General features: G+C 38.4%; 1 protein-coding gene across 1 annotated transcript in view; it reads right to left on the bottom strand.

The window, feature by feature from the left end:
* Positions 1–12,996, bottom strand: part of TCERG1L (transcription elongation regulator 1 like) — a 226,277-nt gene that overhangs the window by 210,707 nt on the left and 2,574 nt on the right. Inside the window, exon 2 of the mRNA XM_060768650.2 lies at positions 5,934–6,080. Within this exon, the coding sequence (XP_060624633.2) occupies positions 5,934–6,080 (147 nt within the window). The remainder of the gene's footprint in view (positions 1–5,933; positions 6,081–12,996) is intronic.

Genomic DNA, 12,996 nt, shown 5'->3' with positions numbered 1-12,996 from the left:
AACACTATGTGCCTTAATAAACTGCATTGTCAGAATTGAGATACCTTCAAAACTTTGAAATTGAAGGTTATTGCATCAGCAAGGAGAGAAAAATAATTCTGAGAAACAACTGACAGTTATTTATTTATTTTGAACATTTGTACCCCGCCCTTCTCAACCCCCTGCGGGGGGGACTCAGGGCAGTTTCCAGTCGGCAACCAATAATTATAATAGTTAAAAACATTTAAACATTTAAACAACATACTTACAATCTACTAAACTATTACCAGTCTGGTGGCCACTATTTAGCCGAATTCTGTGATGGAGTACTCCATTTAACTTATCCATAATTCATTTCCAAGCCATTGTCAAAATTGTCATTTCCGCCTAATTACCCAAAGGCCTGGACCCACATCCACGTTTTTACCTTCTTTCTAAAGGTGAGGAGGGATGACAATGACCTAATTTCCCTGAGGAGTGAATTCCTTAGGCGGGGGCCACCACCAACAAGGCCCTGTCTCTCGTCCCCGCCAAGTATGTTTGAGACAGAAGCAGGGCCAAAAACAAGGCCTCCACAGAAGATCTTAAACTCCAAGGTGGAACGTAGAAGGAGATACATTCGGACAGGTATGCTGGCCCAAAGCCATATAGGGTTTTATAGGTCAAAACCAGCACTTTGAATTGTGCTCAGAATAGGACACTTTGTGTTTTCTTGATATTTCTTTATAGATGGTTAAATCCAACTGATTTTAGTTGGCAGAAGAATGAGCTATAATAAAGCTTATTTATATTATTGTTGTTGTTGTTGTTATTATTATTATTATATTTATTTATATGTTGCTTTTTCTTTCTGAAAAGAGACTCAATGCAGCTCTTACAAGAGACTCAAAGAGACATCATGCTGGGGAGAAATAGGAGAAACCTCTCATCTTCTTTGTTTTGACAATAATGGACTATCTATTTTACAATGGATAATGATGGCTTATTTTTGGAAGTCAAAGTTCAGGTCATCCAGAAGATCAAAAATCTATAGTGACATCATATGAAACTACTCAATTATTTTATATAAAGATCTACAAAAAGGTGTAATTATATTTCTTATGATTAATTTTGAATTCAAGGATGTTTTGCATAATTTAGGTAATATATGTAATATAGATCAAACAACACTTTTGTTGTTGATCTAGATCAAACAACACTTTTTACTAGAGCTGTTCCTCAGTTAAAGAAAATGTAATCATGTAAGTGTCAATTTATCAATCAATATGTTAATTAATAAACACTGCACATGAAGAAGATGCTTGGGTTGGTCCCTGTCAGAACAGACTTTGAATGTAACCCATTCTGAAAGAAGAAGCATAGTTTGCATTTAGATGGATGTAGATGTATCATAACAAGATCATAGAAGAGAAATCCCTACTGTCTGTGATTCAAGAGCCTAAAATCCCTTTGTATTTCTGCTTGGAGCACTGCAATCATAACTTGCAAAATGTTTAATACACTAATGTACATGAAATTACAATAGAAGGCTCTTTCCATTAAAATCAAAGGAACAAGTTAATTAAGGAAATAATTGTGAAGGTGAAGAAAAGGGCAACCAAAGTGATCAAAAGGATGGAGGACTCACCTATGAGAAAAGGTTGGTATGTCTGAGGCTTTTTAGTTTAGAAGAATATTATAAAGTAAAAGGGATATTACAGAGATTAATAATACGTGAAGAAAGTAAAGACCCCCCCCCCCTTTTTTTCTCTCTCTCATAATACTAATGTTCAAAATCATTCAATTGAAGTTGAGGGATGAGAATAGATGAATGGTAAGTATTGTTTTTCTCTGTACAGGAAGAACTATATCATATGTGCCTGTCATGTTTAGGTTAAAGCCTATCACAAACAAGTGATAAAAACACCAATATCATTGCCTACATAGTAACACATATACACATTTTAGAATCTGAGCACATTAGACCCTGTGCCAATATGGACAAATGTATAAATTTTGGTTTCAACAATAGTCGCTTTATTAAAAAAAAAAGTTCTACTCACCCCAAATATGAACACTATTCCAAATGATTGTAACTTCTCAAAGAAATGATTTTGTACTGTTCTAACCTTTCCTCATACAGGAAATGAAAAACGATTCAATTCTGATCAGAATTGCCTTCAACAGCTAAGTTAGTCCATGACCTGTTATATATAGAATATTTTTAAGGCTGTTTGGTTTTGTTACAGATAGGAAACCAAACTATAATTATCCTTGAATTCAACAGTACATATTTAGTTGTAAAAAACTGTGTTATGTTTTGGTTTCAGTTCAAGCCAGCAATTATTCAGTAACCAATTGACTATACATGAACCACAAGTCCAATTCCAATTCACTTGAAAAATTGCAAGTATAATGGTAAGATAGGCAGTAGTAGTGGAATAAGCTGATATATTTGTAATTACCAAAGCCCTATTTATATTCTAAAGTCTATACTATGTATGCCAATACATCAGCAGGATCTGGGACCATGTCATATACCACAGCCTTGGCACTGTATGTGTGACATGTCCCTTTCCATTGATATTCATACAATTTTTCATGAATATGTGTGGGACCAAATACAACTGGATATTATGGACATCATAAGAAGCAAAAAGACATGGTCAGACAAACAGAAGAAATTTAAAGAAAATTGGACTCCATTTAAAAGATGGTTACAGGTTGTTAAACCAGATGATGAAAGCTGGAAGAAAAAATTGGATAGAATCAAAAAAAGGCTCATGTAATGGGAAAAGAAGGATTGCATTGTCAACAGGGAAGAGGGAGGGGTGGGAGTGGGGAGAGAGAAGGGAATGAAAAAGTACAAAATGTATGGTAATTATGGTTATGTATAATTGTTTTACAACAACAATAAAATGGAAAAAAATAAAAAATAAAAAAGAGATATTCATATATAGGAATTGCATGTTTGTAAAAAGAGGCCTCTGAACATCGGAGGTCTCTATGGGACCACAAAACACTACAATACTGAGTTTCCATTTAGGATATAAAACCCTTAGCCATGAGCAAAGGGATCCTGTAGCAACTTCAAGACTAACTGAGAGAATGAAGTTGGTAACATAATTTTTCATAGACTAAATCAGCTTCCTCAGATGCATGGAGTGAAGTGCCTAAAGACACACCTTCACAAGAAGATTGTTTTCTATTAACAGCCATAGAAATGCAAAGCTTGTGGATACTGGGTTGTTGTAGGTTTTTCTGGCTATATGGCCATGTTCTAGAAGCATTCTCTCCTGACGTTTTGCTTGCATCTATGGCAAGCATCCTCAGAGGATATATAAACCCAAATTTCCTAGTTTCCAACAGACCTCACAACTTCTTAGGATGCTTGCCATAGATGCAGGTGAAACGTCAAGAGAGAATGCTTCAAGAACATGGCCATATATCCAGAAAAGCCTACAACAACCTTGTGGATATTGTGATGAGATGGCAAATTCAGTTTTAGGGATGGTCACTAGGGGGATAAAAACAGGAGAGAAGACATTGCCTACAGTCAAAATGAGTAGATCACTATATGAATGGTGAAGGGAGTTATTGGAATGTAGTGTGATGCTGGCTGGGATGCAGAAAGGAGATGTGAAGAACAGGCCAAGAATGTCCTCATGAGATTGGACTGTAAACTGATGTTATAATACAAGTATATGTATTGTGCCAGGAATCTACTGTTTCATAGACTGGAGTTTATGGATACATTCCCTTTCTACTGTTTGTCTTTCTCTTTTTTCTTCATTGTAGGTTTTAGTTCAGGGACGGCTATTACTTTGTTCAAGAACAGCTTCAGACAGTATAGTCATCTTGGCTTTAGGCAACAAACTCTTTTTTGTCTTTGTCCCCCAACAGCTATCAGTAATATTGAGCCTGTCACCTCATCACTTTGCCCACAAATTTTGCATTTCTATTGCTATTCACACATACCGCCTACTCATAAAAGTCTGTTCCCAGGCACTTTACTCCATCAATCTGAGAAAGTAGATTTAATCTACAAAGGTTTATGCCATCGACATAATTCTCTAGTTTCTAAATTGCTACAAAATTCCTTTATATACTAATATCCCAGACTAACATTGATATATCTTTGATTTCTTCACCATTGTCGATAGATTATCTATCTGGGAATCTATATAAATAAAAATGTAATGTCCTTTTGTGGGATGAACATAACTCAAAAACCACTGGACAAATTGACACCAAATTTTGACACAATACACCTATCAGGCCAATCAGTGACCATCACTCGTAAAAACACTGAAAAATACAACAGAAGGGACTTAAAAGGCAAAAAAGCAAAAAGATGCTACAGTGCATGTGCAAAAAATGATTCCTCTGGCAAACAAAACACACAACAGCATATCCACACTCTACAGCTCCCAGAATCCCCTAGACCAGGCCCTTTAGGAGAGGAGGATGATCCAAATGCACTGCTTGCAAGATCAAGCTTTCTTCTCCTTGGACCTCTTTTGAGAGCATCCCAATCCCTGCATATTTCCAATTTCCTATTCCTGGACTGCAACTCCCAGCAATCCTCCAGATAGATTAGATAGAGATACATAGTAGGTAGACAGATCAATCAGGACTGCTGGGAATTACAGTCCAGGAATAGGTAGAAAAAGAAAAATGGGGAGAAAGAGGAAGGGAAAGAAAAGGGGGGGAAGGGAAGAGAAGGAAGGAAAGAAAAAAGGAAAGAAAAAAGGAAAGGAAGGAGAGAGAAAAAGAAGGAGAGAAAGAGGGTGGGACGGTTGGCCACAGCACCGTGTGGTGGGTACAGCTAGTTCACAATATTTTGAATGGCTGGGAAGGCAGACTTTCCCAGAAGGTTGTCATCTCTAAAGTGACTATTCCCCATGGACCATAGTTCTCCTAGCCCTACACTTGGTATGTCTTAAACCTTTCTGGACCTTGGAGAGGTTGCGCATTCTCCTAACATTAAACTGAAGGTCAACAGACAGCAGCCTTCTGCCTTCCCTGAGACTCTGCAGGACCATCTAGCAAAACAAACCCTTAATGTATAAACCTTTAAAGTTGGGGGATATAGGGGAAAGACTTCATTTCAAGTTAGAAACAACTTACCCTTCAGCACCAATCAATGACCACTCCTACATTTAGTGAGCATCAGGGCACATCTATAGTGTAGAATTACACTTTAACTGTGATCGGAGCACAGGAGTTGCAGTTTTAAAGGAGTTGCAGTATTCTCTGCCAAAGAGTGCTGGTACCTCACCGATCTACAAATCATGGGATTCCACAACATTGAGCCCTAGCTGTTAAAGTTGTACCAAAATGCAGTAATTCTTCAGGGTAGATGTGCCCTATGTCAATATGCAACAAAAGTATACTAACTATTCTCTACAGTTAGATGACCTAATGGCCAACACCATGCAGATTGTCTTATAACATGGCGGAGCAGAGATCTGAGTTTTAACCTGAACTTATAGGAGATAAAATCCTCAGACAAATTTCTGTATGCTTAGTAGAATCCTAGTAGCATAGGATACACTCCTCATTACTACCTTCTGCTGCTGCCTCATCACTAGAATTGAAGGAAGAGTTTCATAACATCCAAGTCATCTTCTGCGTTAATATAATGTGGAAGGGGTTATATTACCTTTTGTTCAAGTACCTAAATACCCCAACCCAAATCAAAAACCAAAATGTTAGTTTACTTCTTACTATTATTAACTTTAATAAATTATTAGAATTATAATTCATGCATCATGCTGTAGGTAGTAACTATTAATAATTCATATTTCTGGCAATACTAAGAGATGGCATATTTATTTTAAATATTAAATTATCTTTTAATATTTAAATCTTTGAAATCAAAGTATTGGTGTGTCAGTACTGCTATACCAAACTGATATTGCCTGCATTTTCTTTCATATATATAACAAGTATGAGGGGAATGCTAAACATACCTTGCAGTTTGGTAGCCTCTTTTCTATCCATCTTTTTGCAGAATGGGGAGGAACAGTAGTTGTGTATACTTGAGGAAAAAGGGGAACAAACTCCACATTGGAAGAAGGTGAAAATCCTATCACAGGAGAATGGGCTCCAAACATCCACTGGAATAAAATGTTTAAAAAGAGAAGAATACAATCAAATAATTCATTCTATAGAAATGGTTGCATTTCATTGTTTAGCCTTTTAAACATGTACATTGCATATATTTGTATTTTCATGAATATACTAGGTCATATTCATATGGGGAAAGTGGAAGGCAAAAGGAAGAGGGGCCGACCAAGGGCAAGATGGATGGATAGCATCCTTGAAGTGACTGGACTGACCTTAAAGGAGCTTGGGGTGGTGACGGCCGACAGGGAGCTCTGGCGTGGGCTGGTCCATGAGGTCACGAAGAATCGGAGATGACTGAACGAATGAACAACAACAACAACTAGGTCATTCTCTGCCTCTTAACTTTCCAATCAAAATGTGGACAACTTTTTCTAAAAATGTAGAACTCAGAGATTAATACTTCAACTACTGTACTCATATCTGTGTATGCAGCAACTTTATACAGTGGTAATGATACAAAGTGAGCCAAATGCATGTACACAATGATATGTAATTTAAATTGAATAAGAATCACATCTAAGTAAAGATAAGCTGGATCTAACTAAAATAGTGTGTGTCTAAAAGAAAGGTCTACCTCAGGGTAGCATTCTTGCAACGACCTTGTTTAATATTTTTTACTAATAATCAGCCACAACCACCACTCACAAAGAACTTTATACACACTGATAACCTTGGCCTAACAACACAAACAAAGGACTTTGAAACAGTTGAAAACCAATTGACTAATGCCCTGAAAGATCTCTCCAGCTACTGCAAAAATAACCACCTGAAACCTAACCCTGCCATGATAAAAGTGTGTGCTTTCCACCCACGTAATCAGGAAGACAACAGGAAACTGAATCAGGAAGACAACAGGAAACTGAAGGTTACCTGGGAAGACTAAGAGCCCACCCAAAATATCTCGGTGTCACCTTAGATCAACACTAACATTTAGGAAACACTGTGTGAACACCAAGAACAAAGTAGCTGCACACAATAACATCCTGTGGAAACATACTAATAGTGCATGGGGTGCAGACCCAAAATTAATAAGAACGTCACCCCTGGCCTTGTCTTACTCAACTGCTGAGTGTGCCTGCCCTGTCTGGCATAAATCTGCCCATGTGAAGTAGGTGAGTATAGCACTAAATGAAACATGTAAGAATAATCACAAGATCTCTTAAACCAACACTTGTTGATAGACTTTATAAGCTTGCTGGCATTCCCCCCACTCAATGTATGATGGAAAGTTGCTGTCAATTGTGAGAAAAAATATTATTTACAGCATTTTTACCCCACCCTTCTCAACCCCTAAGGGGGACTCAGAGCGGTTGAACACTGTGAAAGTCACCCACTGTATCGCTATCAGCCTCCTCCCAGTAGACTTAAATCAAGGAAAAGGTTTTTGAGAACCACTACCACCACTCTAAATGTTCCTCCAGTAACAGCAAGAATATCCCTGTGGGAAGCAAAATCAGGAAATTCTAACTAGATGCCCCCCCCCCCCCCACAAGAGTCTGTCTCCAGGGGCAAACTAAGAATGGGCATCTTGGAAGTCCCTGAACAGACTCAGAAGTGGAGTGGGCAGATCAAAAGACAGCCTGGCAAAATGGCACTACCTAGAAAAATCCTCCACCTTGTGCGAATGTGGAACAGAACAAACAACTCAGCATCTGTATGCTTGCCCATAATGCCCTGCCTCATGCACAGAAGAAGAACTGTTTAAAGCTACAGACAATGCAGTCACTGTTGCCCTTTTTTGGTCTAAAATCATTTCAATGCTTGTGCTCCTTTTATTTTATCAGTTGTATACTTATTTATTTATGCAATGCTTTGGACACAAAATAAATAAAATGTGTGTATACCTATGCTTTTGGGAAAATGGCCTGCCTTATTGGAATTCCATGTTTGATGGAATTTGGTGGAAACCTTACTACACGATGAGTCATCTTGATTCACTTTAACATGGCACCTCTCAGATTTAACACATTTCCTTCATATTCTATACTGCACTATACATCTCCTCGACGCTGCATGAATCTGAATACAGAATGCCATGGACATATTCATGGCAAACCACAGGACTTCACTGCTGTGACGTTCTGGGCTATTTCTCAGTGTTTGCATGATGCTACAGGTTATGTCCCTGCCCAGCTGTAGCTTTGGATCTTAAACGTCTGTTTTTCAGCATAGTGATATTCATGACAAGGTTGCTAGCAATCAAACCAATTGTTTTAAACCAAGCCAGGTTAACACAAACAGCAGAAGTATACTATCACTTTAAGAAAAAAAATCCAAGAAATTTCACTTCTTCCAGCTTGCAGCAACTACTATATGCAGTTCTTCTGATTTTTTTTTTTTGCATAATTTTGGGAGGTGTGTATATATCGATCAGCAAATGAGAGATTAGATACTAGACAGATGTTTCTCTTGACCTCTTCGCCTACAGACGATTATACTCCTTTGAAAAGGTATATACATACTAAAAAGTTTTTCTATATTTTAGTGTCACCTATGATTCTCCAAGTTAATACATTTTCATCCAGTCCCAGATTCTGGCCTTTAGCCATTACCATGTGCTATTTTTCCTTACTAATATAAAATAAAAGATAAAAGTTTCCCCTTGACATTAAGTCTAATCATGTCAAACTCTGGGGGTGGTGCTCTTCTCCATTTCTAAGCCAAAGAGCGTGTTATTCATAGACATATCCTAGGTTATGTGGCTGGCATGACTGCATGGCATGCCATTACCTTCCCGCTGAAGCTGTACCTATTGATCTACTCACATTTGCATGTTTTCGAACTGCTAGGTTGGCAGAAGCTGGGGCTAACAATGGGAGCTCAACTTGTGTGCAGATTCAAATTGCCAACCTCCCAGTCAGCAAGTTCAGCAGCTTAGTGGTTTAACTCACTGCGCCACCACTTCAGCCCTCCCCCCCGAAATTCTCATGGTGGTCCGTGAGAAGGCTTTACTAGTGCATTATTTAAACTGTTATGTTTATTCATATCATGATCTGATCACCATACTCAATATATCCCATATGCATGGGGATATTGGGGTAACAATACAAAAGGTTTGCTAGGGTAGACCCTCTTTCACTCAGACTCAGCCCCCCCCCCCCCCGAATCAAACTTAGCCCCCCCCCCCCCCCCCCCCCAGAATCAAAATCCTGGCTATGGGCCTGTCCCTACTATAAAATATTAGGGTGCATTTCCAGCGATTTAACTCAAAAACTAGAAAATAGCCAAAGAATGCAGAGGCCAGAAGTTGTAAACGAAACAGCATTAGATCTATGCCAGAAGCATTAAACACCATAAAGAGCACAGTCAAGGGAATCTGAAGCATGTGTTAAAATACTTTAGGCATCTCCAAGCTTCAGAAATCCATTGCTATTTTAAAATATGCCTTACCACCCTGATAAATAATTGAAAAAAAATCATAGACGCACTGATGAGATTTATTGCTTAAATTAATATGCGATCAAGACCAGTTAATGTCTGTTAGAGGAGAGCAAAGAACGTCAGAGCAGAAGACATTGCATTCAATTGCTTATGCTAACCTTTTTTTTAAAAAAAAATTATGCCTGGCTCACAATGTCATAATAAACTCAAAATGATTGAAGAGGGTTTAATCCTAATGAACAGAAAAAACAAGCGGCCACCCACTCTCTTCCATTATTAAAATAAATATTTTGCAGATTTCTCAACATGATGGAAAACACAAGTTCCTAGACGTTAAATACCTCTAGTGGCCAGATTCTGACATAACAATTGAGTGGGAGGGAGGAAAAAGATTGCAACACATCCTCTTTGAAATGAGCCCTTTCCTACACCTTGGGAGAGCCTTTCGGAATTGTTGCAAATGTTGTGAAAGCATCACATTGTGTTTAATTACCCTACTAGTTGGCTCAATATGCCGGTCTAATAGTCTAGAGGGAATATTTCAAAAGGGAAGGGTACAAGGATTTGAAGATGGTAAAAACAACATTTGCCATATCAGAAGAACCTATGTGTAGTTTTTTTTAATCTATATGGGCTTGATGCAATGATCCAAAGTACATGGGAAGGTTGTTTGTTATGGGAAAAACATATTCACAACTGATTAAAAGACTCTTCCACTTCATTATGCATGCAAATTCATCTACAATAGAATGGCTCTTATAACTCTCTGTTTCTAAACTGAGTTCCTTATAGTAAACACTTTTACATTTTGTTTGGTGTTAAAACACCTACCACACTGCTTTTCATGCTGTTAGTATTAAGAAATAATATTAAAGAAAGGGAAGGGCACAGTTCCCCCTGTAATCCCAAGGAAGAAAATAGATCTATGTGAATATAAATGAAGAAGGAACAGACTCTAAATATCAAAAGGCTGAGATTTGGTTCCCATTTAGAGTGGTCTTTTCCAAACACAGAGGGTGCATATACACTATAGACTGAAAGTGATTCCATATTACTTCAACTCCGTACCACTCAATGTTATGGAAGCCTGGGAGTTGTAATTTGATGTCTTTAAATTGCTCTGAGTCCCCTCGGGGAAAGAGGGTGGTCTATATGTAAAGATAAAGATTTCCCCTGACATTAAGTCTAGTTGTGTCTGACTCTGGGGGGTGGTGCTCATCTCCATTTCTATGCTGAAGAGCTGGCATTGTCCGTAGATGCCTCCAAAGTCATGACTGCATAGAGTGCTGTTACCTACATGCTGTAGCAGTACCTACTGATCTACTCACATCTGCATGTTTTCATACTAATTTGGCAGAAGCTGGGGCTAACAGCAGGAGCTCACTCCATTCCCCAGATTTGAACTGTTGACCTTTTGGTCAGCAAGTTCAGCAGCTCAGTGGTTTAACCCACTGCACCACCAGGTTATTATTAAATTATTATTGTTAATGATAATAATAATAAAATTATTATTATTAAATTATTAAATTATTAAATTATTAAATTATTATTATTATTACTATTATTATTATTATTATTATTATTATCAGGCACAGAAGGCTAAAGACCTTGTAAGACTTCAACTCCCAGGACTCCATAGCCTTCAGCCATGGCAATTAAAGTGCTGTCAAACTGCATTCATTCTACAGTGTAGATACACCCAGTTAAGCAAGATGCAGCAGTTTAAGAGTGAAAAAGGAACAAGCTCAGCATTCACATACAAGGGGGAGGAAGGTGTAAGTTTTCCTGTAGACCCAATGAAGCAAACAGGGCAAAGAGGAGTGCAAATGAGTCAAGAATATGAATATCAATTTTGTTCACTCCTTCCCAAATACTTCCAATTCAGAAATGTACAGTTTTGAGAGTGAAAACGAAAGAAGCCAAGCAGGACACAGATAGCTTGGAAAGGCTTTCAGGGTGAAAAGGAAGGAGCTGAGCATTAGCCAAATGCAGGTACATAAAGATATGTAATTTATATTAAATAAGAGGAGGGCACAGGTCGTCCTGGAGTGCCAATAACGACATAGATCCACATGAATTTAAATGAAATAACCCCTCAGTCCCAATACTGTACACATCTGGAGCAGTTTCTCTCCGAACGAGGGACCCAAGCAGAATAGAAAATTATTTCAGAGTGAAAAATGCAATGAGCTGGGCATTGGCATGAAGGAAAGAGGAGGGCACAAGCAGTCCCAATGAAGCAAATGTACAAACGAGTGAGGAATAGCCCCTAAATACCATTTAGAGTGGCTCAGGAATGGTTTCGGAATGAAAAAGGAAGGAGCTGGGCACCAGCATTACACAGGTCCTTTTTGGAGACCCGACAGAGGAAACAGAGGAGTGGGTCGCAGTTGAGTTTTCCGAGCTACTATGGTTATGTTCCAGAAGCATTCTCTCCTGACATTTCGCCTGCATCTATGTCAGGCATCCTATGAGGTTGTGAGGTCCTCTGCAGGCAAAACATCAGGAGAGAATGCTTCTGGAACATGGCCATACAGCCCATAAAACTCACAACAAACCAGTGATTCCAGGAGTGGTTTGCTGTGAGTTTTCCGTACTGTATGGCCACATTGTAGAAGCATTCTCTCCTGATGTTTCACCTGCACCTATGTCAGACATCCTCAGAGGTTATGAGGTCCTCTGCAGGTAAATATTCAGGAGAGAATGCTTCTGGAACATGGCCATACATCCCAGAAAACTCACAGCAAACCAGTGTTTCCAGGAGTGGGTTGCTGTGAGTTTTCCATGCTGTATGGACACATTTTAGAAACATTCTCTCTTGATGTTTCACCTGCATCTAAGGCATGCATCCTCAGAGGTTGTGAGGTGAAATGTCACGAGAGAATGCTTCTGGAACATAGTCATACAGCCTGGAAAACTAAACTCACAGCAACTCAGTGATTTTGACAATGAAAGCCTTGGACAAGACATTAAACAGAGGAATGTAAATGAGTCAGGAATAAAGATCAACACTGCTCACATTGGGAGCAGTCATTTTCAAAGATATCAGGGTGGGGAAAAAACCCAATGAGCTGGGCTGAGCATTAGCAACTGATTGGTATCAGTGGGTTGCTGTAAGCTTTTCAGGCTGTATGGCCATGTCCCAGAAGCATTCTCTCCTGACGTTTTGCCTACACCTATTTATTTATTGACAAGATTTATATGCAGCCCTTCTCACCTCGATGGGGACTCAGAGTGGCTTACAAGGCATATATACATACAATATATTATATTATTAGCATAGTACAATATCGGTATTATATATTACTATATTGTACTGTACCATTATATTATAATATTATTAGTACTATTACATGTAATATAAAATATATAATTATAATACCATATTATTATTAGTAGTAATAGTATTATCTATGGTAGGCATCCTCAGAGGTCAATATTGGTATCAATATTCCCTGAGTGTTTTCTTTTCTATAGAAAGTCTATGGAAGGAGAAGAGAGGCAGGGACTACTCCTATTTTGGGC

Source organism: Anolis sagrei, chromosome 3 (assembly GCF_037176765.1).
Source record: "Anolis sagrei isolate rAnoSag1 chromosome 3, rAnoSag1.mat, whole genome shotgun sequence".
Taxonomy (NCBI): Eukaryota; Metazoa; Chordata; class Lepidosauria; order Squamata; family Dactyloidae; genus Anolis; species Anolis sagrei.
This window is presented reverse-complemented; position numbering and strand designations above follow the sequence as displayed.